The following is a 27,582-nucleotide window of genomic DNA, read 5'->3' on the forward strand; positions in this document are numbered from 1 at the left end:
TCAATCAAGACTAAGGACTTGTTATAGAAAACAAAAAAGATATGGTGCTGTGGAAGCCAAGGAGGAAATAGTTTCCTGGAGGAGGAGATGATTGTTAGAAGGTGGATGGGGAGGGACCGTAAAGTATCCTTCAAACTGAGATGGCATTTGGAGACTAAACAATGAAACAGGCAACTCCATGCAGTTTTTACACAGTTCTCTTCAGGGTAACTTAGTGGCAGAGAGGGTCAGGTGGATGATGATCTAGACAGTTATGGAGTTGTTCTCTGCAAAATCTGGACCTTAGTCTACAGATTTTATCTAGCAAGAGGAAGTACAGGAAGAAGTTATGGTGAGGTCAAAAGGTCTGCATACACTTAATTGAGAGCTCACACTTGATGGACCTCGTGGTGCATCTATGTGTGAGGAGAGGGCAGGAAGCAGGAATTATATTATCTCTAATAGTTGTCTGAACAAATTTAGGGAAGACCTAAGAGCAAGCCTCCCTGCATTCCAGTCAAGGCATACACTAACCTCCTAGGGGACTGTTGTCAAATGACAGCAACTGTGATGCCTGAGTGGCTCAGTGGTTGAACATCTGCCTTCAGCTCAGGGCATGATCCTGGGGTGCCAGAATCGAGTCTTTCATTGGGCTCCCCATGGGGAGTCCGCTTTTCCCCTCTGCCTGAGTCTCTGCCTCTCTCTGTGCGTCTCTTATGAACAAATAAATAAAATCTTTAAAACAAAACAAAACAAAAATAGTTGGAGCTAGCTAGGGTGGAGTTTGGGTGGAAAGTGTGAAAACAAGAAGTTGGGCAAGGGAATGGGTGTTGTGTGTACCTCAAAGAATGTAATGATATATCAGGAACAAAAACTGGGTAAGGAGGAAATGACAACATGGGAGGTGTAGAGGACAGAAGAATGGCATTGTGACTAATAGATTGCTTATCTTGGTTGTATACAAAGAATTATCAGAGTGAGCTGGAATGATAGGGGATGGTAGGTGGTGAGTGGGATATTCGAACTGAGAGTATGAAGGGTTGTTAGGAATGACAAATTCCAAGTATGCCTGTGGGGATAAGTGACTGAGGTCATGGTGGGGGGGGGGCAAAGTCATTGAAAGAAAGGAAGGAAGCTAAGGAATTAAGAAGCTATGTGATTGGAAGGGTTATCTAAGTGGACAATAAAGTCATCAGGAGGGGCACCTGGGTGGCTAAGCAGTTGAGCATCTGCCTTCAGCTCAGGGCATGATCCTGGGATGCCAGGATCAACTCCCACATCAGGCTCACTGCATGGAGCTTGCTTCTCCCTCTGCCCCTGTCTCTGCCTCTCTCGCTCTCTCTCTCTGTCTCTCATGAATAAATAAATAAAATCTTAAATAAAAAAGTCATCAGGAGGGATCCCTGGGTGGCGCAGCGGTTTGGCGCCTGCCTTTGGCCCAGGGCGCGATCCTGGAGATCCAGGATCGAATCCCACATCGGGCTCCCGGAGCATGGAGCCTGCTTCTCCCTCCGCCTGTGTCTCTGCCTCTCTCTCTCTCACTGTGTGCCTATCATAAAAAAAAAAAAAAAAAAAAAAAAAAAAAAAAAAAAAAAGTCATCAGGAATTATGATAGGAGTTGTATTGGAAAAGAAACAAGTGAGTCAGGACCTAAAATCTTCAAGAATCATAGAAAGTGACCTGGGAGTCCATAGAAGTTGGTAACAAGGAGAAGTAGTAAGTGGTTAGCCAGACATTGGAGTATTTTATGGAGGGAGGAGGAAGGAGATGGTCTTTAAGTAGAATGAAGCACCTGCCACATCAGAGCCCCCTTCTTTTTCTGAACACTTTTGTCTTCACCTAGATCCCATAAATAAGGAGTTCCTTATAGGTGAAGGGAAAGGGCTAGTTTCTGCTCCCCACCAGAAAGAGTTGGCTTTGTTCATAATTTTTTTCAGTTGAGAACAATAACTATGTGCTATAACATTCTTGGGTCCCAAGGTTGAATGACACATGATTGTAGGAGATGTTGGAGGGAACACAGCCCACTGGTGAACAGTTTCATTTCCAGAACTAGAGAATCCTGTATTCAAATGCCTCCTTCCCTACTTATTAATTATGTGACTTTGGGCAAATCACTTAACCTGTTTTTGTCCTCCATGTCCTCATCTGTGTCACAGAAGTTAATAATATATCTACTTTATCAGGTTATGATGACGATTAGAGGATTAAAGTTAAGGGCTTTGAACGTACTCTGTTTTGGATGAGTTTTACTATTATTAATATTCAGATCATGGTATTTATCTTGACTCCGCAATATTTATTTTACAAAATACATTCCTAAATTGGGAATTGGTTCATTCCTTTCAAAAACCGTGCTTATAATTCAGGTAGGTGCCATCAGAGGAAGTGAGGGCCTGTTAGATTTTCCAGGTACATCTCCCCAGGCTGGCCTAGTTGATTATATGTCCTCTACTCAAGATCTGAGAATTTATTTGTGACTTTGAGAAAACCATTTAATTTACTGCACCTTAGTTTCCATGTCTGTAAATTGAAGTAATAACATTTCTTTTACCTAATACAGGATTATATGAAGAATCAAATAACAAGTGTATATTATAATGTAAACCATATTGTTCATGTAGATAGAAAAGCTTTATAGTACTGTTATTACCAACACTAGTCTTTTCACTAATTTTTAAATGAGTTTTCCCCCAAATATCTAACTAAACTGATGTTTTTGTAATTTGGGTTGATCAAGTTTTGCTCTTGTCCTCATGTGAAAGTTTTATGTGGATCTCAAATGGACAAAATCTCTGATGGCAACCTTGTAGCCAACAGCAGTTCACTAGAAGGCAAGTGCTATGAGGACAGAGACAATGTCTGTCTTATTCCTCATTTTATTTTTAGTGCTCAGCATAATATCTGACACATAGTAGGTGCTTAATAAATATTTGTTAAAGCAATCAATCACTAAAATGATCAGTCAGTTTGTCAGTACTTGGAGGAAACCTACTTTTTCAGCCTGCCTCCTTTCTCACTGCTCCCCATCTGGAAGTTCATGCTCTTGTCAGACTAGACTATTTGCATTTCTAAGAACATATCATTTACTTTTATACTTCTGTATTTTGCTTCTACTGCTCTGTCAACTGGAATTTTACCCCTGTTTTGCCAAATGGCAAAATTCTACTTTGCTTCAAGGACTAATCATAAAATAATCTTTTTTTTTAATGTATTATGTAACTAGATAGATTTGTTCAGACACTTCAAGACTTAACAACAGCAACAAAAACAAAAACTAAGTATAATTTCCATTGTATCCAAGAGCTACAGAGAGAAATGGGGTGTAAAATAATATCTCTATTTGGTTAGCAGCTCAGCCCTTAGGGATTATTGATTGTTCCACTAAGTGGGCAATTAAAATGAAAACCAAAGAACTAAATATCTAGATACAAACAAATGCTTATTTGAAATTTTATAAAGCAAAGACATTAAAATACCTTCTATTCTTCAGTATTTCTTTGAAGAAAAAATGGGATTCTGAAACTTAGTACATTCAGCTTACCAAACTTACAAACAAATACGCATTGCCCCTGGAGAGGAAAGTAACAGGGGCAGGAAGGAATAAGACAAATGTAATCAGATCCAAATTGTGGGGCCTGACCATTTCTCAGAATTTTTTTTAAAGATTTAATTTTTATTTATTTATTCAGGAGAGACTCAGAGAGAAAGGCAGAGACATAGGCAGAAGGAGAAGCAGGCTCCCTCTGCTGAGCCTGATGCAGGACTTGATCCCAGGACCCTGGGATCACACCCTGAGCCAAAGGCAGACATTCAACCACTGAGCCACCCAGGTGCTCATGTATTCTCAGAATTTTTCAGAATTAACTTGTTATTTTGTTGCAACTATCATAGGTAAAGAATTTGTGTCAAAATTGTGCAGTCCCTAACCAATGCAAAAATTAAAGAATGTCCTAATTAAACAGTGGGGCAGAAGTGGGGACTAAGACATTTAGAAGAAGAAATAGTAGCCATAGGACTAATTTCCTTTTTGAAACATTCTCCATTGTCTTTATTTAAAAGTTGTTCACTCCCTACTTTCTCTCTCCAAGGTATTCTGAACATGTAGTTATGCTTTTATTAACCATATGTCATGTTGGAGTGGGGGAATGAGGGAATAAGCATTTTCATTGTACTTTATGGGCAAAGGTGAGTCTCATAATTGTATTCCCAATGGCCAGTGCAGCCTCAAAAGTATCTCAAAAATAGTACGTACCTGAGAAATATTGGCTAGGTATACAGGTTGCAAGTAGGCTCTGTGTTGATTATTTTATATGAATTACCTTTTCCATATGTACAGTAGTATCCTGTGGGAGTAATTGCTATTATTAGCTTAATTTTTTAAATGAATGAAAAGACTTGAGGAGGTTAAGTTCTTGTCCAAGGTCTCAGTAAGTGGCAGAGCCTGTATTTGACCCAATACAGTTTGACTCAGGAGCCTCTACTTCTGAGAACTTTGCAATTAAAATGAGGGTTTTAAAAACAGCACTCTTGTCTTGAGCATCTCAAGTTCATGTTTCAACTGCCAACTTTGCAGATCACTTTTGTGAAAAATAGGATTTACCGAAACTGTACAGCGCGGGAGTCTATCTTCTCTTACACAGCACACTTATTGCTGTCTCTCAACTTTATTTCTATAGGCAAAATTGAGTCACTTTTTTAAATCTCTTCTTGAAAACTTAATTTTCAACTCCCAGAAGTACTGTGTTTCTGAGGAGTCAGGGGAAAAAGAACAAAGCATGAAAGAGGAATTAGAAGGCGAGGGTAATCTGACAGAGTAACATATAGCTGGGCCTACTTCTATGTGCACAGTTTGGTATGAAGCAGATCCTAGTGGGTCATAGAAGAACCTTGCTTGTTTTCTTTGCCTTTCTAAGAAATTTTCCCATCCATTCTCTTCTTCGAACTCCTGATGTAGGAATCTAAATTGTACAATGCAGTATTTGACTTTGTATTGTCTAAATGTTTCTTAACTGAAAAATTTTCTAAAATGCTAAAATTTTCAAGAGAGAGAATGTAAATGACTTGCTTAAGATCACATAGCAGGCAAGTGACAGGACTAGAATTGGAAGGCATGTCTGCTTGTTTGAAGAGTAGGAGTTTGGCAACTAGATCAAACTGCCTCTTGCTTTCTCAATTCGATTTTTAAGAACCTCTTAAAATATTTGTTCTTGCATTTAGCTAACAGACATTTATAGATTGTCTCCTATATGCCGTGAATGTAGTAGTTACTGAGGTACAAAGACTCAGCAACAATCCCACCTCCAAAAGTTCAAGGCAAAGGGACAAAAAATTCCCTGAAAACATGTCCTCACAGGTGGTGGCATTAACAGAGATGTATACAGGATGCTCCCAGTGCCTCTTGGTGTGCCTAGACAATGACCTGAGTGGGAGTTTCCAGACACTTTAGGAGGTAAAGACCACCTGGCAGAGGGATGGCTTTGGCAGTGGCATGCTGCATGAGAGGATGGTGTGAGGATGAGGTGGGCCACTGCTTGGGGATTGTTGGACAAAAAGGCTACAGACACGGGCCAAACTGTGATGGGTGTAATATGATACTTCTAGAAGGACAGACTTCATCCTATGAGCAAATTACTGCAGGCTTTTAAGCAGGAAAATAATATTATCAGATAATGTTCCCTCTAAAACTCCCACATAGAGTCAAATTGATGCTGAGAATATAAAGACATGAAGCTAATTGACTTAAAAACAGAAAGTAGATTCAGTGATAATTTTCCAATCACAGGGATGCCTAGGTGGTTCAGTGGTTGGGCACCTGCCTTCAGCTCAGGTCGTCATCCCAGGATCCAGGATCAAGTCCTGCATCGGGCTCCCTGCAAGGAGCCTGCTTCTCCCTCTGCCTGTCTCTGCCTCTCTCATTCTGTGTCTCTCATGAATAAATAAATAAATCTTTTAAAAAAAGTTTCCAATCACATATGCACTTTCTCTTTCAGCAATTTTTGGAAAATAGCACACTTTACTTATAAAAATTAGCATTGTTTGAGGACAACGTCAATGCTTTATACATGTGGTGGTTGTTATAAATAACAGACTTTAAATGAAGGCATAGCCCACTTATTCTATCTCTCTCTTATTCTTTCACATGTTTTTATTGAGATATAATTCACATACCATAAAATTCACCCTTTTAAACTATCTACTTCGTTGGTTTTTATTTTGGTATAGTCCTAAAGTTGTGCACCCATCAGCACTAGTTCCTGAACACTTTCATCACTCTAAAAGAAACCCTGTACCCATTAGCAGTCACTCCCTATTTTCTGTTCCCTCTCCTAGCTCCTGACAACCACTAATATACTTTCTATAGATTTTTTCCTAAAAATTATCCTATTCCAGACCTTGATCTAAATAGAATCATATAATATGTGGCCTTGGTGAATAGCTTCTTTCGCTTAGCATTCATGTTTCAAGGTCCAGCCATGTAGGAGCACGTATCAGTACTCCATTTTTTATGGCAGAATAATATTCCATTGTGCTCATGCACTCGTGTGTGTGTATGTGTGTGTGTGTGTGTGTGTGTGTGTGTGTATACAGTTGACCCTTAAACAACACAGGTTTGAACTGTGTGAGTGACCTTATACATGAATTTTTCACACTACAATCCTGCAAAGTATTTTTTCTTCCTTAAGATTTCTTTTTAAGAGGTCTCTACATCCAGTGTGAACTCACGACCCTAAGATCAAGCTGAGATCAGGAGTTGGACAGTTTGAGTCACCCAGGCACTCGAAGATCTCCTTAATAACATTTTCTTTTCTCTAGCTTACTCTTTTGGAAGAATACAGTATATGATACATGCAACATACAAAATATGTGTTAACTGTTTATGTTATCAGTAAAGCTTCTGGTCAACATTAAGCTATTAGTGGTTAAGTTTTAGAGGTGTCAAAAGTTACACATGAATTCCTTACTGTGTGAGGGGTCAGCACCCCTAATCTCACATTGTTCAAGGGCCATCTGTGTATGTATATATGTATGTGTATGTCAATTAATGGACATTTGGGTTGTTTCCCCTTTTTGGCTACTATGATATCACATCTGTGTGTAAGTTTTTGTGTGCACTTATGTTTTCAGTTCCCTTGGGTATATGGCTAGGAGAGAATTGCTAGGTCATATGGTAACTCTGTTTAACTTTTTGAGGAACTGCCCAACAATTCTCCACATCATCTACATTATCTTACATTTCCACCAGCAATATACAAAATTTCGATTTCTCCATATCGTTGCTAACACTTATTATTTACCCTTTCTTCATGTGCAGTGGTTCTCTACTTGGCACAATACCAGAACCTTACTATAATACTGCCCTACATGCATGCACATGAAGTAGAAGTGTGGAAAGAGACAGCATGGGTTGATTAGTGGAAGATGCTCAAAAGGAACTTTAGGAATACATATTGAGCAATTAATGGTCAGAGGTTGACAGTGGATATTTCCAACTCACCTTGGCCTTCATTTCACTTGGGTTATTTCCTTATACTGTTTATATCCTACATTTCCTTCTATAGATAGTGCCACATAGTAATATCTCCAAATATTTAAGAATATTTTTATAGACTTCTTTTGTGATTATAGTATAGATTAAAATCCTTTATTTTTCTTGGGTTTTCTCTGTAGATGTTTAAAAATTGAACTTTGGGCTTATCTGTGATACTTGGATATTAAACATCACAGAGGATGTTGCAAAGCTAGGTTCTATAAACAACAACACTAATGTATCATAAGTTCCTGTCCTTATCTGGGGCCTTTTTTCAGATAATATACAAGGCCATTTATCTCAAATTGCTAAGAATTCATAGCAAGACAGTAACATTCCAAGATGAGATTCATAGAGAGACATCAAAGTGTGATTTTGCCTCTTTCAATAATACTCCTCACTGCTTACTTAATGACTGAATTGCTGTGGTGGAACAGAAGGTGTTTGCTGCTCTGGGAGATTAGGAAATAGGCTGCAGTGTGGTGATATAGTAGAGGCCATCCCTGTTCTGTCCTTATGTTGTTGGATGCACACCAGCCTGAGGTATAGATGCCTACACCGGTTTCTCTTTGCCTGAAGGCTTTTCTCACATTAGTTCATTTACCTGCCTGCAAGCCAGAAATACTGAAGAATTAACACTCCAGGAACAGTCCCTAACCAGTAAGTTGGTGTTATGTATTAGTTTCCTCTTGCTGGTATACCAAATTACCACAAGCTCAGTGGCTTAATACAGATTTATTTATTTTTTAAAAGATTTTATTTATTTATTCATGAGAGACACAAAGAGAGAGAAAGAGAGAGAGAGAGAGAGAGAGAGAGAGAGAGAGACAGGCAGAGGGAGAAGCAGGCTTCCCACAAGGATCCCAGATCCCGGGATCATGCCCTGAGCCGAAGGCAGATGCCCAATTGCTGAGCCACCCAGGCATCGCCAGATTTATTATCTTATAGCTCTGCATATCAGAAGTCCAGCACTGGTCATATGGGGCTAAAGTCAAGGTATCAGCAAGGCAGTGTTCCTTCTAGAGGATCCAAGGGAAAATCTGTGCCCTTACTTTTTCCAGCTTCCAGAATTGTTTGGCTTGTGGCACCACATCATTTTGACCTCTGTCCCCATGGTCACATTTTCTCCTATAACTAATCCTCCTGCTTCCCTCTTATAATGACCCTTGTGATTGCTTTGGATCTGCCTGGATAACCCAGAATAATCTCCCCATCTCAATATCCTTAACCTAATCACATCAGCAAAGTTCAATTTGCCTTATAAGGTATACAGACTCTGTGAATTAGGATGGGGATATCTTTGGGGATCATTGTTTACCTCAGTGTATAAACATGCCAGTTTCCTCCTCTTTGAGTGGGAGAAGTCTAAGCATATGTTCTACACAGTGCCCAGAATTTCCCAGTGGGATTTAGCTCTAGCTATCTACATTGGTTACTAGCTCACTGATAAACCCTTTTCTAGTTTTCTTCCATTTCCTGTTTCAATGTTTCCCTGTTTCCTGGAATAACCTCCCAAATTCAACTGCTTGCATTCAAGTCTGCTTCTTGTAGCTCAATTGTTTAATTTCTATAAACCCTTACAAGAGTGAATTCTTTGAGTTCTCCAAGAATGGTGGGAACAGATTAAAAGGACATAAGGACCAGCTTGAAGGAACTCCCACTGATCAAACCAGGGACAATTGGAGCATCAAAATAAATAATGATCATAAAGAATTACAACCTATTGAATAAAATAAGAATCCATGAGTCCATTGATAAATAAAAGCAACGACAACAAATAAGAAGTGAAAGCTCTTCATTATAGTCAAATATAATAAATGTAGAAGGGAGGATGGAATGATGCCAAGTTGTTATTTGACAAACTCAATTAATAACTGACCCAAGCAAGAATATTCAATGGATGCTAAAATGAGGGAGTGAAAGTGAGAATAATAGGAATCAACATGATCTCAAAGTATTTTGCTACAAGATCATTATAAAGGGCAAATGAAACTTCATGGTAGAGAAACCTGGTTGACATTACCATAACCAAATGATATAATTGGTTAATAGGATGTATTCATAGCATATGCCTTTTGATATATTGAGAAAAACTCAACATCACTTCTATGGTATTCTAGCTTTAAAGTGTATAACTTGGATCTAATCATGAAAACAGGGACATTGTATAAAATAACTGCCCTGTCCTCTTCAAAAATATCTGTGTCATGAAATGCAAGGAAAGATTAAAGAACTATTACAACAACAACAACAACAACAAAAAAGAACTATTACAACAGATTATAAATTAAAAACTAAATGAAGCATGTGATCTTGGATTTTTGTTTTGTTCTAAGTAACATTATTAGAGCAACTGGAAAAATCTGAATAAATGCTATAGATTATAGTATTTTATCAACATTAAATTGTCTTGATTTTGTACATTGTACTAAGGTCATGTTCAAGAATATTCTTATTTTTCTATTTAGAATACCTAAAAGAATATTCCTATTTTTAGAAATGTATACTGAATTATTTAAGCATAAAAGGACATCATATCTGAAGCTTATTCTTAAAACAGTTCAGAAAAGGGGGGTTGGGATTTAAAACATATAGAATAAAATGTTATCATTTGGAGAATCTGGATAAAAGTGTCTAGGAATTCTTTGTACTATTCTTGCAATTTTCACATGTACCTTAATTATGTCAAAAAATTTTAAATGTAAAAAAGTATAAGGGCTTTAAATCATTGAGTCATTGCCCTGGTTGCCTATAGGCTGTTATCTTGTCATTATAAGTAAAATGTCCTCAGGATTTTTAAAAAGATATTTTATTTTTTAAAGATTTATTTATTTATTTTAGAGAGAGTGTGAGTAGGGGGAGTAGCAGGGGGGAGGGAGAAAACAGAGAGAATCTCACTTCCCACTGAACATGGAGCCCAAGGGATGGGACTCGATTCCATGACCCTGAGATCATGACTTGTGCTGAAATCAGGAGTTGCATGCTCAACTGTCTGAGCCACCCAAGTGCCCCTAAAATGTCCTCAGCATTCTTAAGTCACAATGTCTATCTTCACTGTGTCTCAAGGATGTGTTGACATTCTGATACCTTTAAAGAGCACTGGATTTAGAATCAAAATACTGTAATTTGAGTTCTGGCTTAATAGTTGTGAGACCTTAGAAAAGTCATTTTAATTTTCTTGGCTTCAAACCATGTCTGGGATTTTAAAGGTTTGAATTAAGTGATTCTTCTTCATCTCTTCCAGAACACTCATTTATGATTCTCTGATGTCCTTTGAATTTTTAAACAACTGTTTTCTATTCTTCTGAATGCGGTTCATGATGACTCTACCTTATAATAAATTCCACTTGATGTGACTACCATGAATTTCCATCAAAGGAACTTCCAATGTAGTTTGTTTGCTGTTGTAAAGAGGATAAAACCAGCTGAAACTTTCAACAAAATTATTCAGTTTGTGATTCCATTTACTAGATTTCTCACATAGGAAATTTTATAAGTTTAGGTAAACAAACTTCATATTAATGACTATTGGGAACAATTTTCTTGTTGTAACAAATAAGGCCTTTTGCTGAGTTGGGATTAAGCTGGTTTGCTTCCAGAACCTCCAGGCATGTGTGAGTTGCCAATTTAGGCTGAAGGACAGAAAGAATGGTCTAGTGGAAAAAGCTAGGAGCAGTGGGCTCTGAGCTCAGCTACAGCATCAACCCTGCAGCTGCTTTGTTCCTTGATATTTGGCTGGTCATTGCCCTTCCTCTTTCTTAAATAGAGGTAATGAGGCTTGAACCTCTCTCTTGCCTCTCAGGAGTGCTGCAGTGATGAATGAGCATGCCATTTGCAAACTGCTGTGAGTCCTCTGCTAGGGAGATATTTAAGTTAACAAAGCATCCTCATCAGAGTACAGTTAGCTCTCAGTACAAAGCCAACACCAAGGGATTTTTCATATTATCATGATCTAGAATGTACTGTAGCTAGCCATGCAGGGGGAAAGGAATGGATTGCCCTCTTTCTCCTACACCAATTATTCTTATCTCAGTACTTTTTTTTTTCCGTTATAGCACTTATCATAGGTGTAATTAATTAATTCTTTAACTTATTTATTCAAGTCAACTTGGTTCTTTTGTTCCCAGTGTCCAGCATGGTGCCTCACAAATAATAGGGTCTCAATAAAGACTCATTTAGTGGTCGATGAAAGAATTATGTAATCCATGATATGATCTTCTATTCCTTTATGACAGGATTTGAGCATTCAAATTCTAGTAACCAAATAGGCAATTTCCCATATATGTGGTTTTAAAGATACCAGTTATGGACAACAAAAAAATAAATTGACACAGATACCGAATATTTGGGTATACCAATGGGAACCTCTTGAGGTAGTGTAGCATGTATCTGATAGCAGTAAAATGGGTAATTCAGAATGTGGATTCTTTCTTAGTTTGGAAGGTAATTTGTATTGTCTCTTTATTTGTCTGGTAAAGAACGCTTGCCCACATTTTATTTTGTTCAGTTGCTGTAAGAAGTGCACCAGTTTTATGTTAGTTTTGTAAAGCTAAATAACTAACATCACTGAAGGCAGAAAGGTGGTGAGGGAGCAGTAGGGATATACATTGGGATTAATCACTTGCCCTAGATAATTCCCAACCTGTATACTTCTATGGGTGATTGATTTTTGCTTCTATAGCTTTAAAAGATGAGACAGTTTGTGTGTTTAACCTTTCAACAACCACCTATGAGGATTTGAGTCATCTGTCCCTATAGCTTTCTTTGTTCTGGTGCCCAAGGCCTGATGATCTGAAGCCATGCATGAAATGGGGGTGAGGAAGGATGGGGAATCTCTTAGTGACTGTGTCAATTTCTTAATGGTAGTTGAGAGTGGGAAATAGCCTTTGTTCTTGATAGCTATGCATCGTTTTTTTTTGTTTGTTTGTTTGTTTTTTGTTTTTGTTTTGTTTTGTTTTGTTTTGTTTTCCTCTCTGTATAAATTCTGAGGAGGTCTTTTTTTGTAAGTATTTTGGACACACATTCTATGGTCATAGATCCCTTTGCCTTCCTGAAGAATGACGTTAATTATGCCATTCTCATTGTTCAAAACCTTTCACAGCTCCCCAACACTTGCAGAATAAGGTGTCAGGCTTTTACTCTGGCACTTGGTTTTCCTCCTAATCAAATTCTAGAATAGTGTTATGGTTATGAGCATAGATTCTGGAATTAAATATCTGATTCTGCCTCTTGGGTGATCTTGGGTACATTGCTTAATCTTTCTAAGCCTTTCCACTTTCTCATGGAGAAAATAATAGAACCTAATTCATGGGGTTTTTTGAAGATTAAATTAAACTATGCATATGGAGTGCTCACTATTGTGCCTAGAACACTACAAAGGCTCAATAAAAGATTGTTTTTACCACTCTCTCTCCTGATCCAGCAACTGAACTAATTACTGTTGCAAGCACTATTGCAAGTATCCCATAATTTACATTTTCTTTCAGATGTCTTTTGCCTCATTCTTTTCCTTACTCTTCCCCCACTTTCTCAAGTTCAAGTGTTCTTCATTTTCTGATGCCCTGTCACAGTGCTCCCTCCTCTCTAAATGCATCCATAAAAGTAATTCCTACTTTTTGCTCTCCACAGTTTTAAGTGATCTCTCCTTTCTCTAAATTCCCTTGACATTTTTTTCCTGAGTTTGAAAGTGGCAGCCACTTGAATCAAGGATGCTCTTCTGGATTCTCACTTAGGTAGTTGAGATCTGGAGTGAATTTCTTCCTTTCTCATGCATCTCAGGGGTAAGGTAATGTCAATCCTCCCCAGCATGCTACCCGACCTTAACTAGTAAACACACCCACCCTGTGATCACATCCAGCATACAGTAGATGCTCAATATGTATTCAAGGGAAGAATCTTATGGAGTGAAAGGAACTTTCTGTGGCTATGATGTATATCGCTCCACCACAAGACCTTGTTTCAGCCTAAATTGAAATTCCTCAGGATGTGTGTATAGTGAAATTCTGAGAGCCTTTGAGCTTTGAGCCTGGGAGGATTTGGTGGCGTGTCAGATACATTTTATGATTCATGAATTTAAGTTAGTTTTGGGAATTCTATATGTGAGAGCTGAATCTTTTTGGATTAATAATTCTTTTCTCTATGACAGCTATCATTTACAGTCATGGCCCAGGTTAAAAATGACTGCATAGGAAGCAGAATGCTTTGATATTTGAAAAGATTATGATAGATTATTTCTGTCTTGCCATCTTTTTCCTTCATAAGATGGCAGGAAAAAATTAAGTCCTCTATATTTTGAATAAATGTCCCTTTTTAAGAAGAATAGACATGGCCTTGGGGAGGTGATGCCTATGGTTTTGCTTAGCATATTGATTTGGGCAAGATGTTAGGGTAAAAACAAAAAGGAACTTTCCACATATATTATAGGAGCTAATTGTAAGATTTTCATAACCAGAACTATATATGACCACAGATTATTCATCCCTGATAGGCTAAATGAAATAAACCTGAGGCAATTATCCTGATAATGCAAGAAGGAAAATCTGGGAGCAAATCTTGGTATTCCTATTTCTCAAGTTCAGTTTCAATTTCTCCACTCACTGGTTAGATCTTGGCCAGGTTGATATATTTTCCAGTTTCTCTATTTGTAAAAGAAGGGTATTAAACTAGTCTGTGAAGGTTCCTCCAACATTCATTTCTCACTAAGCCTCTATGAGATGCTATCAAGTCAGAGGCACCCATTTGATGAATAAGGAAAGGAAAACTCACTTTGTATGTCATTATGAAGAATGTGTTCAACCTAGAGTTCATAGTGATAGCTGGCATAATTGTATGTGCCCATCCAAGCAATCCTCCCAAGCAGGGCTATTGAGGGCTGAATTTTATACCTCCCAAAATCATATAATGGAACCTAACCTCCCAGTACCTCAAAATGTTGCTGTATTTGGAGATAGGGCCTCTAAAGAGGTTATCAAACTAAAGTGAGATCATTAGGGTATGACTAGAGTCCATCTAAAAAGACGAGATTGGGACATAGACACACGAAGAGGGAAGACCACATGCCTAAGTGCCCAATCCTTAATTCAGAAGTTGGACATATATTTACTCATTATTTCATTGGAGAGAAGAGGAGAAAAGAAAAAACAAGATGCTGGAGATTCATTAGTGAATAAGGACAATGTGGTTCCTCCTCCTGTATTTTCAAGTAGTGCATAAAGTTAACGGCTTTCACGATTGCTAAGGAGGAGAAAACAGGCCGATGAGAGAAGATGTAATAAGCTGACCAAACTTAATCTGAGGGTTTGTGGAAGCCTTGTGTAAAGAAGCTGCAAGGAGAGAGTGAGGATTAAGTAAGGAAAGGAAGGGGTAATTCTAGGGGAGGAGGGTGGTGTGTGAAGGTGGAAAGGTTTGACCAAGGATCTAAATGGCAGTATAGTGTGGCCGCACTGCTGAGGCAAGAAGCAGGAATGTGAAAATTGAAGCTAGTGAGTTAGAAAAGATGAGCAGCTCAATTCTTTTTATAAGAGGAAGAATCCAAGACAAGGGTTGGGATTGAATCATCCAACCCATCCGGCTGTGACTGCAGGCTATTCTAGACCCTATCATTCATTCTTTAATCTCCAAGAGGAATAGCCAGGGGATGCTCAAGCCAACTACATCCAGTTCTTTAGAATTCATGGAGAGAACTTTTGCCCTGGATTTTTCTTTCCATATTCCCTGGGGAACTGGCTGGGACATCTTAAAACTTAAAAATTAGGAACCTCTCTCCATTCTTCTAGGTTTAACTTGAAGTTCTCTTCACTCCCCAAAATATACATTGCCTATGAAGAAGGAAACTCAAATGAGAGGGTTTGGGAGTAATTGCAGAAATATTAGACAGCTTTGCTTTGAGAAAATGAGAAATGGAGAGGGAAAATATCAGTTTAAAAGGTTCTTCTTTCAGCCAACTTTGATTTGTTCTTTCCTCACCCCTGCCATGGTTGCATAGTACAGAGGTAGATGTCTGTCTGCACTCTGCCTCTACACAGTTTTCTGACCCTATTTATTAAGGTCTAGCATTTTTGTGGTGACTACATGGCTTTTTTCCATTCCTCCCTTAGTGTCATTACTCTTCCCAAAACATCTCCCCAGTGGGGCCATTGGTAGTTATGGAACGTGAGGGAGATTGTTTATGAATTCTTGCTAGTCTTTAAAGTGCAAGGTTTTCTGGGAAAACCAAACCAAAACAAAAAGGATGACTATTGTTTTGAACAAAGCTTTCAGAGTTTGAGGATTGGGAAAGTGTATTTCACTAACCTATAAAGAATATGTACTTACGTACATAGGGAGTGTTTGAAGCTACCATACCCACCGACAATTGTTATATGCCCAGAAAATGTGAACTGTTATGTTGTGTGTTCAGAATAGCACCTTGGCAGCTAACCACAATCTCAACACTCTCGGCTCACCATGAGTGGCTCAGCCCAAGCTGATGTCCTGGGTTGCAGGATTTCCACAAACTTGGATTGAAGTTAGGGGAAAATTTCCCAAGGCCTCAGTACCAAAGAAAAAAAAAAAGAAAGAAATGCTATCCATTTCTCAAATCAAGCAAATGCTGGCTTGCTCTCTGCAGTGGTCTAAAAATCTATTACCAAACAAAAAAAGATCTAACTAGAAAGATGAATCTGCTTCTAGCAAAAACTTGTTATTCACTCCAAAGTCAAAGTTATGAATGACTTCATTCATTCAATAAACCTTTATTGACTTTTGGATTGTCCAGTGTTTTTTCATTGTCTACAAAACTGCTTGTCTCAATTTATGTTCCTAATGGGAAGCTAACTATAACTTACATTGTCTGTCTGGGGAAATAGAATGGAATGAAGATATCTGTAGAGTGGTTATTTGGATCTTTGTGCAGAGAGAGACTAATAATTCACAGGGTGGGTTGGTGGATTCTGAAAACAGGCTTGGAAATATCTCTCAATGATAAAAAAAGCCATTAAGTATCATGTCCACCAGTATAGTTGTTAAAAACAGAATTAGGAAAAAAAATACCTTTTGCATACTAATCTCTTCTTGTACCATGAATTTCTATTCTCAGGAATTAATCTAATTAAAAATCCAAAGGAAATCCTGTAGGAATAGATTCTACATTCAGAAGTATTTTGTATTAGGTTACATTCCAATGTCTTTGATTTGTTTTACTTTTGGGAACAAAGAGGGTGCAGTGTGCGAGTTTGGGAGTAGATGCATCAAAGTATGGCTTGTCCTTTATTTCTATTCCCAGTGCAAGGAAGGTCTTGTTATACTACTAAAAAATCAGATTTTTTTTCCTAAGTAAGTGAACCAGAAATATTGGTATTTAGTAGGCAAGGAGCAAGTTGAACAGAGGATTGATTTGTGCTTTAGAACCTCACATCATCAGTTTCCATCTTCTAACCATACACTTCCTATTTCTTGGATACTACAGACACCAAAGGCAACCTATAGTGACAGCAGGCTACTGACTGGGGTAGACATAAGAAATTTGGGCAATGTCTCATCCGTTTAAAACTTTAGTTTTACGTATTCTACAGATGATATTCCACATTGAGGCCCCAGGGCTTGGAGGTTTATCAAGCTGCTCTTGCAAGCTTGTTTTATCTCACCAGAGAGGTAATTCCCCAAGGATGACGTTGAATGGTTAAAAAAAAAAATTAGGGGCACCTGGGCGGCTCAATGGTTGAGCTTCTGCTTTCGGCTCAGGTTATGATCCCGAGGTCCTGGGATCCAGTCCCACATTGGGTTCCCCACAGGGAGCCTTTTTCTCCCTCTGCCTGTCTCTGCCTCTCCGTGTGTCCCTCATGAATTGGTAAATAAAAATCTTAAAAAAAATTAAATAGGGAGCAAAGCTCTTTCTGGGATGCATAGCTTCCTTGTATTACTCTCTCTTCCTCTCATCTTTGCATAAAAACTTGCTATAACTTCTCTCCTACCTCAACTTCCTGTGTGGTTCCTTTTCTCCATCACAGAAATGCCTCCAGACTCGCCAGATTCTCTGGGAAGCTTTCTTCCATGTTCTCGGAATCTCTGTAATCAGGGGGATTTGCCCCCTCTGCCTAAGATGCCTTCCCTCTGGATGTTGGCTTGGTGAACACTCACCTCATTTTTTTAATTCTGAGCTTAAATTGTGAGATTTGAAGTTTGAGTTCTCGACTTGACCCGGGGTTCGTCTTCCTTGTGGTTTCGTGCCACCATTTCATCGTTTTGGTGGCATTTCTCATACTGGGTGGTCATTTATGTGGACATCCGTCTTCCTCTGTGACCTGGAGAGCATGAGCACAGTAGGCCCATTTTCATGCCCCTAGTGCTTGACATACAAAAGATAAAATCCCCTGAAAAGAAGAAATTTTCAATACTGGAATTCTATGGAGTAGATGATCATACAGACTTTAACATCATGCTTTCCAAGAATCTTTAATAATATGGAAAAATGATTTTTTTGTGTGTATAACAGAAAAAAACCCACTATACAAAACTATATACACCAGGATACTAATTCTATATTCATAAAGACATATATTTTTATAATTACATGTATATATACATATATAACTATATGCAGAGGGATAAAAGATCAGATGTACACCAAAATTTCACTTTTTTTAGAATTGTGGAATTATGTGCTATTTTTTCCTAATACATACTTTTCTCCAGATTCTCTAGAGTGAACATACATTAGTGTTAGAAGTAAAAAAAAAATAGCATTTCAAAATGAATGGCAGATAGGAACTATCTTCTGGTGTGGGGGAAGGGAATACACCTAACCCGTTAGAATAAAATTAGGGGAAATCAAGCATTGTTTTAAGTGTGTGATCTTCTAACAACAAGGAAAATAATATGGGAGCATATATTTTAGTTAAGAGTCATAGTGGCTTTCCTTTCACAGTTTCGTCAGTAGAATGGGAGATACTTAAACCAATTTGTCTCTTAGAAGATAGAGAGAGAGTAATAGATTTTTTTAATTAAGGGCTATTGAGATCACAGAGATATGGGATTAGGTGTAAAACTCCCCACTTCAACAGCTCTCAAGTGAGTCCTCCCTGCACCCCATACCCTGGAATAATTTACAGGAAAGTTAAGATTAGATTACATAGGGAATCGGAACAAGCCTTTGTTCTGAATAATGTGGTATAGCTTTAAAAAACAGGTCAGACAAATTATTAAAATGTATGACTAACTTTAAGGGTTACAAAAGAAAAAGAGGCATTTTTTCTCTTAAGCCTGTAGCATTAATTCCATGTTAACAAACCTTTTGTGGGAAGGTCCAGGAGAGATCCTACATGGGTCAGGAAACCTACTCTTTTTCTTGCTCCCCACTCTCAGGAAAGAACTAAACCAATCAAGCAAATGGGATGGAGAGCCCAGTACTGAAAGCTTCTTTAACTAGAAGAAAATTTAGTGGCTAGTCTTGCGTTTTGGATTCTGACAGCCAGGGTTGAAACCTGGGCTTCAGCACTAATGACTGGTGAACTGAAACTCAGCTTCTCCATGTGAAAAATGGAGATCTACTTGCTCATAAAGTTATTCAAGGTTCCATGAGATAACACAGGTCAAGTGCTTAGCACATCTGGAATATGCCAAGTGTTTCACATAGAGCGATATACGGTATCTACTCAGACTTCCACCTTGCCCCACCATTTTTAAACAATTTTCTTCTTCTGCAGCTTCACTGTCTTCCACTTGTTTATATGCAGATGTTGTCACAAACTTTGAATAGTTGTCCTTTAATTTTAGTCTCTTTGGCTTGCTGTTGTTTCCATGTATTTATCTCAGGTTTGGACCTTTAATTAGATGCCTGTATCTCGGAGGCCCACTGCTGGGCATTATTTTCCTTTGCTCCTTTTTTTTTCCTTTTGTCTCAAGTGCCAAACTGACTTTTGGACTATGTGTTCTATATGCCTGATCCAGATTTAGCTTGCAGACCATTTTATTTTTACAGATCATTTTATAAAGGAATCCCTGTCTCAGTCATATAGACCCCTGAGTTAACATTCTGCTCTTACCAGCATCTCTGAGGCTGGGTACCCATTTTTTTTTCTTTTTTCTTTCTTTCTTTTTTTTTTTTTTATCATTCTCTAATGTAAGGATGATAGGACTCACCTGGGGGCAATCAAGAGGATTAAATGTAAATGATCTAGGTGAAGCTCCTAGAGAAGAGCCATATACAGTGTTTTCCCTCCTTATTCCTTCAGAAGTCACTATGGTAAGTGGTTTGTTCCCTCCCCCCCCCCCTGTTTCCTGTCTATATTAGTGAGACATGCTAACAAGATGACTGATACATTAAAATATTACTTAATTCAGGACAGCCCCCTTATTAGGAATTCATGATCATTCTGTCAGGGCCCAGGCTGAAATTTACCTTGTCATTTTAATCCTATGGGAGGAAGAGGAACACCAAGGAGGAAAGGAGAAAGCAGCAATGTCTGACCCACACTGTGCCGGAGCTACTTTAGTGAGGTGCAGGAGACCGGTTTTGCTTCATCAAAAGTAGTATATAACTGACAATGGGATATGTTGGGGGAGGCTATTGCATTTATTAAAAAAAAAAATACCTTTTTAATGTCCCATGGCTTCCAGATAGACTCATTTGAGGGAACAGTTTCCTGTGTATAAGTATCCCACAGACTCCATGAACATGGTGATTCTACAAGTCATTTGTTTCCAGGTGTGTCAGATGCCGCCCTTACAACTGCCCAATTACATGAACTTCACATTTCCTCACAGGTGCTTTTGAGCTAAACATGAAATTTGTCAGGTTTTTTTTTACATTGCCTTCCCTGGTTTACTGCTAAGGAAAAGAATGAGCTTGGAATCTCCTCCACAAAATTTGTAAAACTTTAATTTTCTGAGCAGGTAACAGGAGAGTATAGGGAGAATTGAAGATCTGAATTAAAATTTAGCCTGACATAAACAGTTTTGAGGCGAAGCTCATAGATCCCCAGCACATAAAGCTTCTTAAGGGGGAAGAGATAAGTACATTTTAGACATAAAATGTCCTCTCCCATTAGCTCTCTTTGGTGTACTTTCCCACATGCCCTGTGACCTCCAGCATCTGCCCTTTCACAGATGCTCCTCTCTCCACTTTTTAGAAGGCTGCTGGACAGCGGAGAAGAAACTGGAAGTGAAGGGCCCCAGTGTAGTCACCCTCCTATGGAGCTTTCTGGTGTCAGGCAAATGACTACTCCTATGGGCCTTAGTTTCCTTATCTGTAAATTGGAAAGAATAATGCCCAGTTCATTTGAACTGTTTTGGGGGTCAAGTTAAATCTTCAACTTCTCAGGATCTACAGGATGGAATAGTACCGAGACATACCAATGGTAAAAGGCTGTGGGAAATGCTGTGTACTTTATATTAGTGCCATCAAGTCTCTGAGGAATTCTACAAAATAAAACAAACAAACAAAACTCCCACTCATTTAGTTCCATTAACCTGTGCTGGGCAATGCCAAACCAAGTTCAGAAATAATGAGTTCCACTGTCATCTTATTTTTACCATGGGCCCTAAGTTTCTGACTTAGGGTTTGCAGAACAAGGGCTGATCCTTCTCTCCAAAGTTATGTGGGGGCAGGAAGAGAGAGCAGAGAAATCATACCTATCTGAGTCCTGCAGAGATTTTTAGACCAAGATTATTCTACAGCTCTGGAGGGTGATTCTAAAACTCATCTTTATAGAAATATTTTACCTCCAGTTAACAATGAATAATAATAATAAAGTCTATTTGCAACCAGGGTAAGAGTGAAAGGACTGAGGTAAAGAAAACATTTTCAGTTGTAGTTAGAATGCATCAGAAGTAGTTAAATTCCCCTTTCCAATGACTAGTAAAGCAGAAAGTATGGTTTTCCTGGCAGAGTGCTACAGATACAAAATATTTTTCTTCCTCCATTAATAAAAAACAGCAAGGAAGAAAAGAAAATGCTTTGGAAGATGAATGCAGAGATAAAAAAAGAAAATGGTAGGTAGAGTTGATCGTGGGGTTTTCAGCAAATGAATGAATGAATGAATGAATGAGTAGAAAACCACATAAGAGAAAATAATGGACTTTAGTAGTGTTTGTTTGCTAAAGAATGGGGATGTTTCCTTTTTGCTAAACTAAACCCACAGCCAAATTAGAAAAAATGATATTCAAACATTGCATTTGTTTTTATATCCATGGCATCAGTTCAATATGTCATTAATTAAACAGGCAAATTTGAGAATGCCTGTTTTAAGAAACACCTCCAAAAATAACCTTGTAAAATCAGGTTAGAAATACATTGTATGTCCTGAGGGCAGCAGGAAGCCAAAGGGAAATATGAAATTAGCAAGTGACCTGTAATAGTCACTTCACTGGTCAAGGTGATATAACCTTCATTATCAATGAGGAACTACTTTGATGCCTAATTTCACTGGCTGTCTAACTTATCAAATTGAATTAAGCACAAATGAAGAAATACTTGGCTAGGGAAAAAAGTACCATGCCATTTTGCTTTCTATCAGCTGAAAACCAACCCAGTTAGCACAGACAAGGAAAAATAAGCTCAAAATATTTTATTGGAGGAGTAAAAATTAAAAGGGACTGTTTCCCCTAAATTAGCCTGGCAAAAGGTAGTTGACAAAAACACTTGAATTCCCTGGTGCTTGCTATGTAACCAGAATAGAGAAATGGTTGTTTTCCTTCATTTATTCCTCTAGTATTTGAGTGATGACTATGTGCCAGGTTCAAATCATTGCTTTACAGGATTAACAATGCTTCCTCTTTTCTCCTTGCTCTAGGCCTAATGCTTTGGTGCCAACTCCCCTTCATTGCTTGCAGAATTACCAGGGGTTTGTTAGATGGTGTATTACTATCTGTAGACATTTGAAGACAAGAATCACCCAAAAGGAAACTTCCCCATGGTTGCATTCAAAGCAATCTCAATTCTTTGGGTTTCCTACATGTACTTGGTAATATCAACAATGGAGAAGCTTTCCTGACCCTCCAGTTCTGCCCTTGTGCTGAATTTTGTCCTGAGTAAATGAGAATTTGAGAATATAATGCATTTTTGAAGCGAGATCACTAGAGGTTGTTGAGAACTGTGAGAGACAAGTTCTGCACAGGAGTCTAGAGAGCCGCAGGATCCAGAGCAAAAGATGAGAGTGCAGTTCTCAGTGGGCGGGAGAGTCTGACCAGGGCAAGTTACAATTCTTCTCTGGGTATTAGTTTTTCTCACCAAGAAATGAAGGCTGTGGGAAGAGATACTTCTACTTCATACACTTGTTTTGCTGCTGCAGCTTATTTGCTTTAGCATATGAAAAAAACTTTTCCCCTTTAGAAATGGGAAAAAAAATGATCTTTTTTTTTTCCTAAATGATTCATGAAACAAGGAATTTTACAAAGAAAGAAATCCTTTCAGTTTGCCTCACCTGCATGTTCTTTCTGCTTCCTTCTTGCTTTTGCTCAGCTGGCACCTGCTAGCACTCAGTCTCCTTTTACAGTCTTATCATTCTTGGTGTGACGGCATGTCCCTGGCAGCAGGTGCCATCTGGAGAAGCTTTTCTTTATTTCTCTGTATTATTAATCTGCGTGTTCAAATGGTTCCTTGTTCTTCTAACTATATCTTCAATTCTCCCCCCACTTCCCCCAACACACATACTTTGTGGAACTGACCTTCTACCTAAATCTAGCTTTTTTTCTGTCCTAAATGTCATACATACATTTCCCAGTAAACATTTAATTCTGCCAAACTGTCTCTATATATTATTTGGCTGAAAAATGCCAAATGTACAGAAGTTGTTCAGTTTTCTATTAACCATTTACTTGTCTCAGCAGATATCTCTACATGGATATATGGGCTAATATGGGTCTAGCATATAGAAAGCCATTAAAAAAAGGAATAACATATATTTTGGGATACTGCATAGCTGCATGTTTTAGACTTTGATGGAGAGTGTGGATACTACTAAAGAAATTCAGATTTTAACAAAACCCTTACAGAAAAGGAATGTGACATATCTATCTCTTTATCAATGTGTCTATCTCTATTTTTAAACCACATTTATGTATGGGATACAGTAATATGCTTTTGTTCATAAGAATGTTACCCTCCATTAGGTCTGATTGGTAATATTTAAAATATAGAAATACTTTTCATTAAAATATCTTCACTAAAATAGATATTTTATTTGAATATAAAAAGAATTCAAAACTTTTTTGGGTCTAGTTTTAAAAAGCATCATGCTTTAGTTGATTTATTTTGATGGTTGTTTTGGGGATGTGAAATATATCACCACTGCAACTAGCAAGAACTATAAATGATACATTATTGCAAGTGTTCTAAAAAATCAGAACAAAACTAATTTATTATAGTTCTGTCTTCATTAAACACCACATGTTGGTGAGTTAAACACAACAAAATTGTCTTTTCTTTTAAAAGTGTCTACTAAAGATAAAAAGAATAAGGTAACAATTAACATGTAGTTTGTTACATTAAAAAATCTGATATACATATTTCTATTGCCTGTTAGCTTGTTCTAAGCCTCTTTAACTATTACAAAAAAAGAAAAGTCATTGTTCAAAGGCAAACATTCAATTCAGTTGATACAACATTACAGTACAGTCAACTAACATCATTCAATAAGGTAACAAGTCTAGTCTTAGCTTCTTGAGTTAAAAGTCTGTAGACCAGATTGCTACAAAAGGTTCAATGCTGCTTCACACTGTATGTTAGCTTTTTGGAGGACATGATACTTTCTACTGATGGCTTCAGAAGAAGGGGTAAAAGCACAGGGGAACCCCAACCTGTCATTAATCATTTTATTGAGCATTGTAGTTAGATCAGCATTATTGAGTTTAGCACAACAACTAAAACAAAATAATAATAATAATAATAGTAATAATAATAATATAATAATAATAATCATAATAATGATAAGAATAAAAACCAAACACAAACTGGAAGCCTAGAGATGCTGCCAGCCGTGTCAAACCCTTGCGATACGCTATACTAAAAAAATTTGAAATATCCACCCGTCCTCTCCACTCTGCCACAAACTAGCAAAGTCAAAAATACAAAAGTCTTCAACTTGTTACTTTTGCAGAATAAAGCAAAAACGTCTTTGTGCTCCTTACTACCAGAAGCAAAATATCCACTGAGTTACCACATGTAATAGCTTCTGGATGTGTCAACCTGGGTTGGCTTGGTGTCTGCAGAACCATCTTTGTCTTTCTCGCTGTCACCTTCCCAGAGGTTAATGAGTGGTGGGTACAGCTCATTTAGCGGGATTGAAGAAGTTTTTTGCATATACTTTTTTAATGAATGGTGGTAGTTTTTTCTCTTAAACCTTTTAGCAATGTACACAGCAATGGACGCAAGGCTAATGACGGCAAACATGGATCCCATTACTGCAGCAAGTGCTGTACTTGTTTCTTGATCAGAAATGTCCAGTGCAAAGGCGGCATTTTTAGTTGTGACATTAACACATGATTTTTGAGTCTGCTGATGAATATTAGACACTGTGAGACACACTTCATAATCTGTGGAAGGCTGCAAATGTGTTAGGTTGTACTCATGAACATCTACTGGGACCCTGGCAGTATATGTTATGTGAGGATTGTCAATTTTCATGGTGGCAGATGACCATTTTAAGTTTGAGGTCATGACATTGGAATTAACTTTCCAGGACACTAAAATAGAATGAGATTCGGTCTGCTTTACATATATTTTCAGCACCTGGGTACCATCCAGAAGGGTTCCATTAACCTTAATTGTTACCACACGTGTGTCGGCCCCTTCCACGTTCTGGGCAACACAAGTGTATCTTCCTGAGTCTTCAATTTGTATGTTAGATATTTCTAAAGTACCTTCACTACTTAGTTTGTATTTATCTGAAAGTGTATCCACAGTTATCTTATTTCCAAGAGGAGTGACCCAGTAAATTTCGGGTTCTGGCTCAGCCATGGCCCTACAGTCTAGGAAAACTGTTGTGCCAATATCCATGTTTAAATGATTTGGAAATGTGTCATGAGATATCATTGGGAGACACTGTTCACTTGAATCCTGGATTAAAACTTCCTTTACCTGCTGCCCTCTATATTCAGGAGGCATGGCACAGAACATGGACAAAGGCTCCATGAAACGGATGTTGGTCTTGTTGGAGTTAATCCAATGGATGACACAATCACACCTCAGGGGATTGCTGTGGATACTGATCTCACGAAGATTGGGAAGAGACTCTACTGTCTTTTGGTAAACGGCATTCAAAGCATTATTGTTCAACATCAAGCTTTCCAGGGCAGGAACACTTCGAAAAGCCAAACGGTGGATATAAGATAATTTGGGGTTATTGGTGGCTTCTAACTTTGTGAGTTCAGGCAAGTTATCAAGGGCATAGCGATCCACAGAAACGAGTTCCCCCATATTGTTGATTCCCAGTTCTTTTAGCCGGAGCATATTTTTGAAATCCCCTTCTTGGATTTTGTGAATAGGGTTTTTGTTGAGGTCTAAGAATTTTAAATTTGGAACCTTTTGCAGGGCAAGTTGAGGGACTTTGACCAGCTTGTTGTCATAAAAGGACAGGCTTTCAAGGCTATCCAAGCCCACCAAGGCATTTCCAGGAATATCAGTGAGATACATTCCTGCCAAAACCAGGCTTCTCAAATTTGAGAGGGGTTTAAAGTTCATATCTAGAATTCCAATCACAGGGTTTTCCCCAATCATGAGAATTTCCAGGTTAGGTGTTGAATCAAACCAGCGGCTATCGATAACTTTCAATTTATTGGAGTTCAAGTGGAGCCTTAAAAGATTTTTTAAGCCTGAAAAAGCATTAGCAGAAATAGTGCTAATCTGGTTATGGTTGATATAGAGTTCTTGAAGGTTGCTAAGGTCTTGCAGACAGTAATCAGTCATTTCTGTAATCTGATTTTCCTCCAAATGTAGAGTAGTGAGTTGGGTCAGGTTTGCCAGCCCTACCTCCTTAATATTTGTAAAGTTGTTTTGGGAGAAATCTAGCTCAGTCAAGTTGAAAAGCTGCTGGAGCTCATCCACAGTCTTTGCGATGTTATTGCTCTGTAAGAGAAGCACTTGAGTATCACTAGAAAGGTTGCTGGGAATCCTTGTTAAGCGGAGATCATTGCAATCAACAGTAGTGGCTTCTCTGTATGTGGACTGTGGGGTAAACCAGGGCCTAATTTCACATACACAGAGTTGTGGACACTCACTATTTTGTAGGGAAGACACAGTTAATGAAGTCATTAGCAAGCCCAGCACCAGTTGGCAAGCTGCTAAAACAAAGCTCATCCTAGCCATGCTGGGATGAGCCAAGCTCAACTCAGAATGAGCCAAGCTCAACTCCTGACACTCCAAAGTTTCAACAAAAGGTGAACACTATATAGTGGTATATAGGACAGCAAGCAGAAAATGTAAACATCCAGGCAAAGTCTTGGTTGAGATGTGTATGATTCCGGAGTCCGAAGGGATGGTTTTCAGGAGTTTTCAAAGGTAGGAATCAATTGGGAGTCTTTTAACTGTTTCTCTCAATTCCAGGCATGCCCACAGCTCTGTGGTATAAGTTACTTCAGCCAAATCAAAGTCTGGAGATGTGCCTGAAAATTAGATTAGGACAGGAGTTATGCTTTTTCCACATATTTTCTAATATCATAGCCTTTCTGTTGTCTACTAAAAAGGCATAACCACAAATCTATTAACAGAATCTTCAAAGTAACTATACAAGCTTTTAAATTACAATATACTTTCCTATATTCTACTTACTACACTAAAACTACCACTTTTACAATTTAATTGGGTAAAATCATCAAATGCACACAAATACTCACAGTTAATAGGGACACTCAGAAGAACACACAGATGTCATCTCTTTAAAAACAAAGTTAGGGGATCCTTGGGTGGCGCAGTGGTTGAGTGTCTGCCTTCGGCTCTGGGCCTTCGGCTCTGGGCATGATCCCAGGGTCCTGAGATTGAGTCCTGCATCAGGCTCCCAGTAGGGAGCCTGCTTCTCCCTCTGCCTATGTCTCTGCCTCTCTCAGTCTCTCATGAATAAATAAGTCAGATCTTAAAAAAAAAAAAAGCTGACTTTAAAAAT

General features: G+C 38.2%; 1 protein-coding gene across 3 annotated transcripts in view; it reads right to left on the bottom strand.

Moving 5' to 3' along the window:
* Window positions 1-23,816: 23,816 nt before the first annotated feature.
* Window positions 23,817-27,582, bottom strand: part of LRRN1 (leucine rich repeat neuronal 1) — a 35,086-nt gene continuing 31,320 nt past the window's right edge. For 2 of the 3 annotated variants that reach the window (XM_025984550.2, XM_072720374.1), the window contains exon 2: window positions 24,285-27,085. In XM_025984550.2, the coding sequence (XP_025840335.1) occupies window positions 24,639-26,789 (2,151 nt within the window). In that variant the 5' untranslated portion in view covers window positions 26,790-27,085 and the 3' untranslated portion in view covers window positions 24,285-24,638. Of the gene's footprint in view, window positions 27,086-27,582 lie in introns of all 3 variants that reach the window. The other variant, XM_025984535.2, reaches the window with a different exon arrangement.

The sequence above is a fragment of the Vulpes vulpes genome, chromosome 9 (assembly GCF_048418805.1).
Source record: "Vulpes vulpes isolate BD-2025 chromosome 9, VulVul3, whole genome shotgun sequence".
Lineage (NCBI taxonomy): Eukaryota > Metazoa > Chordata > Mammalia > Carnivora > Canidae > Vulpes > Vulpes vulpes.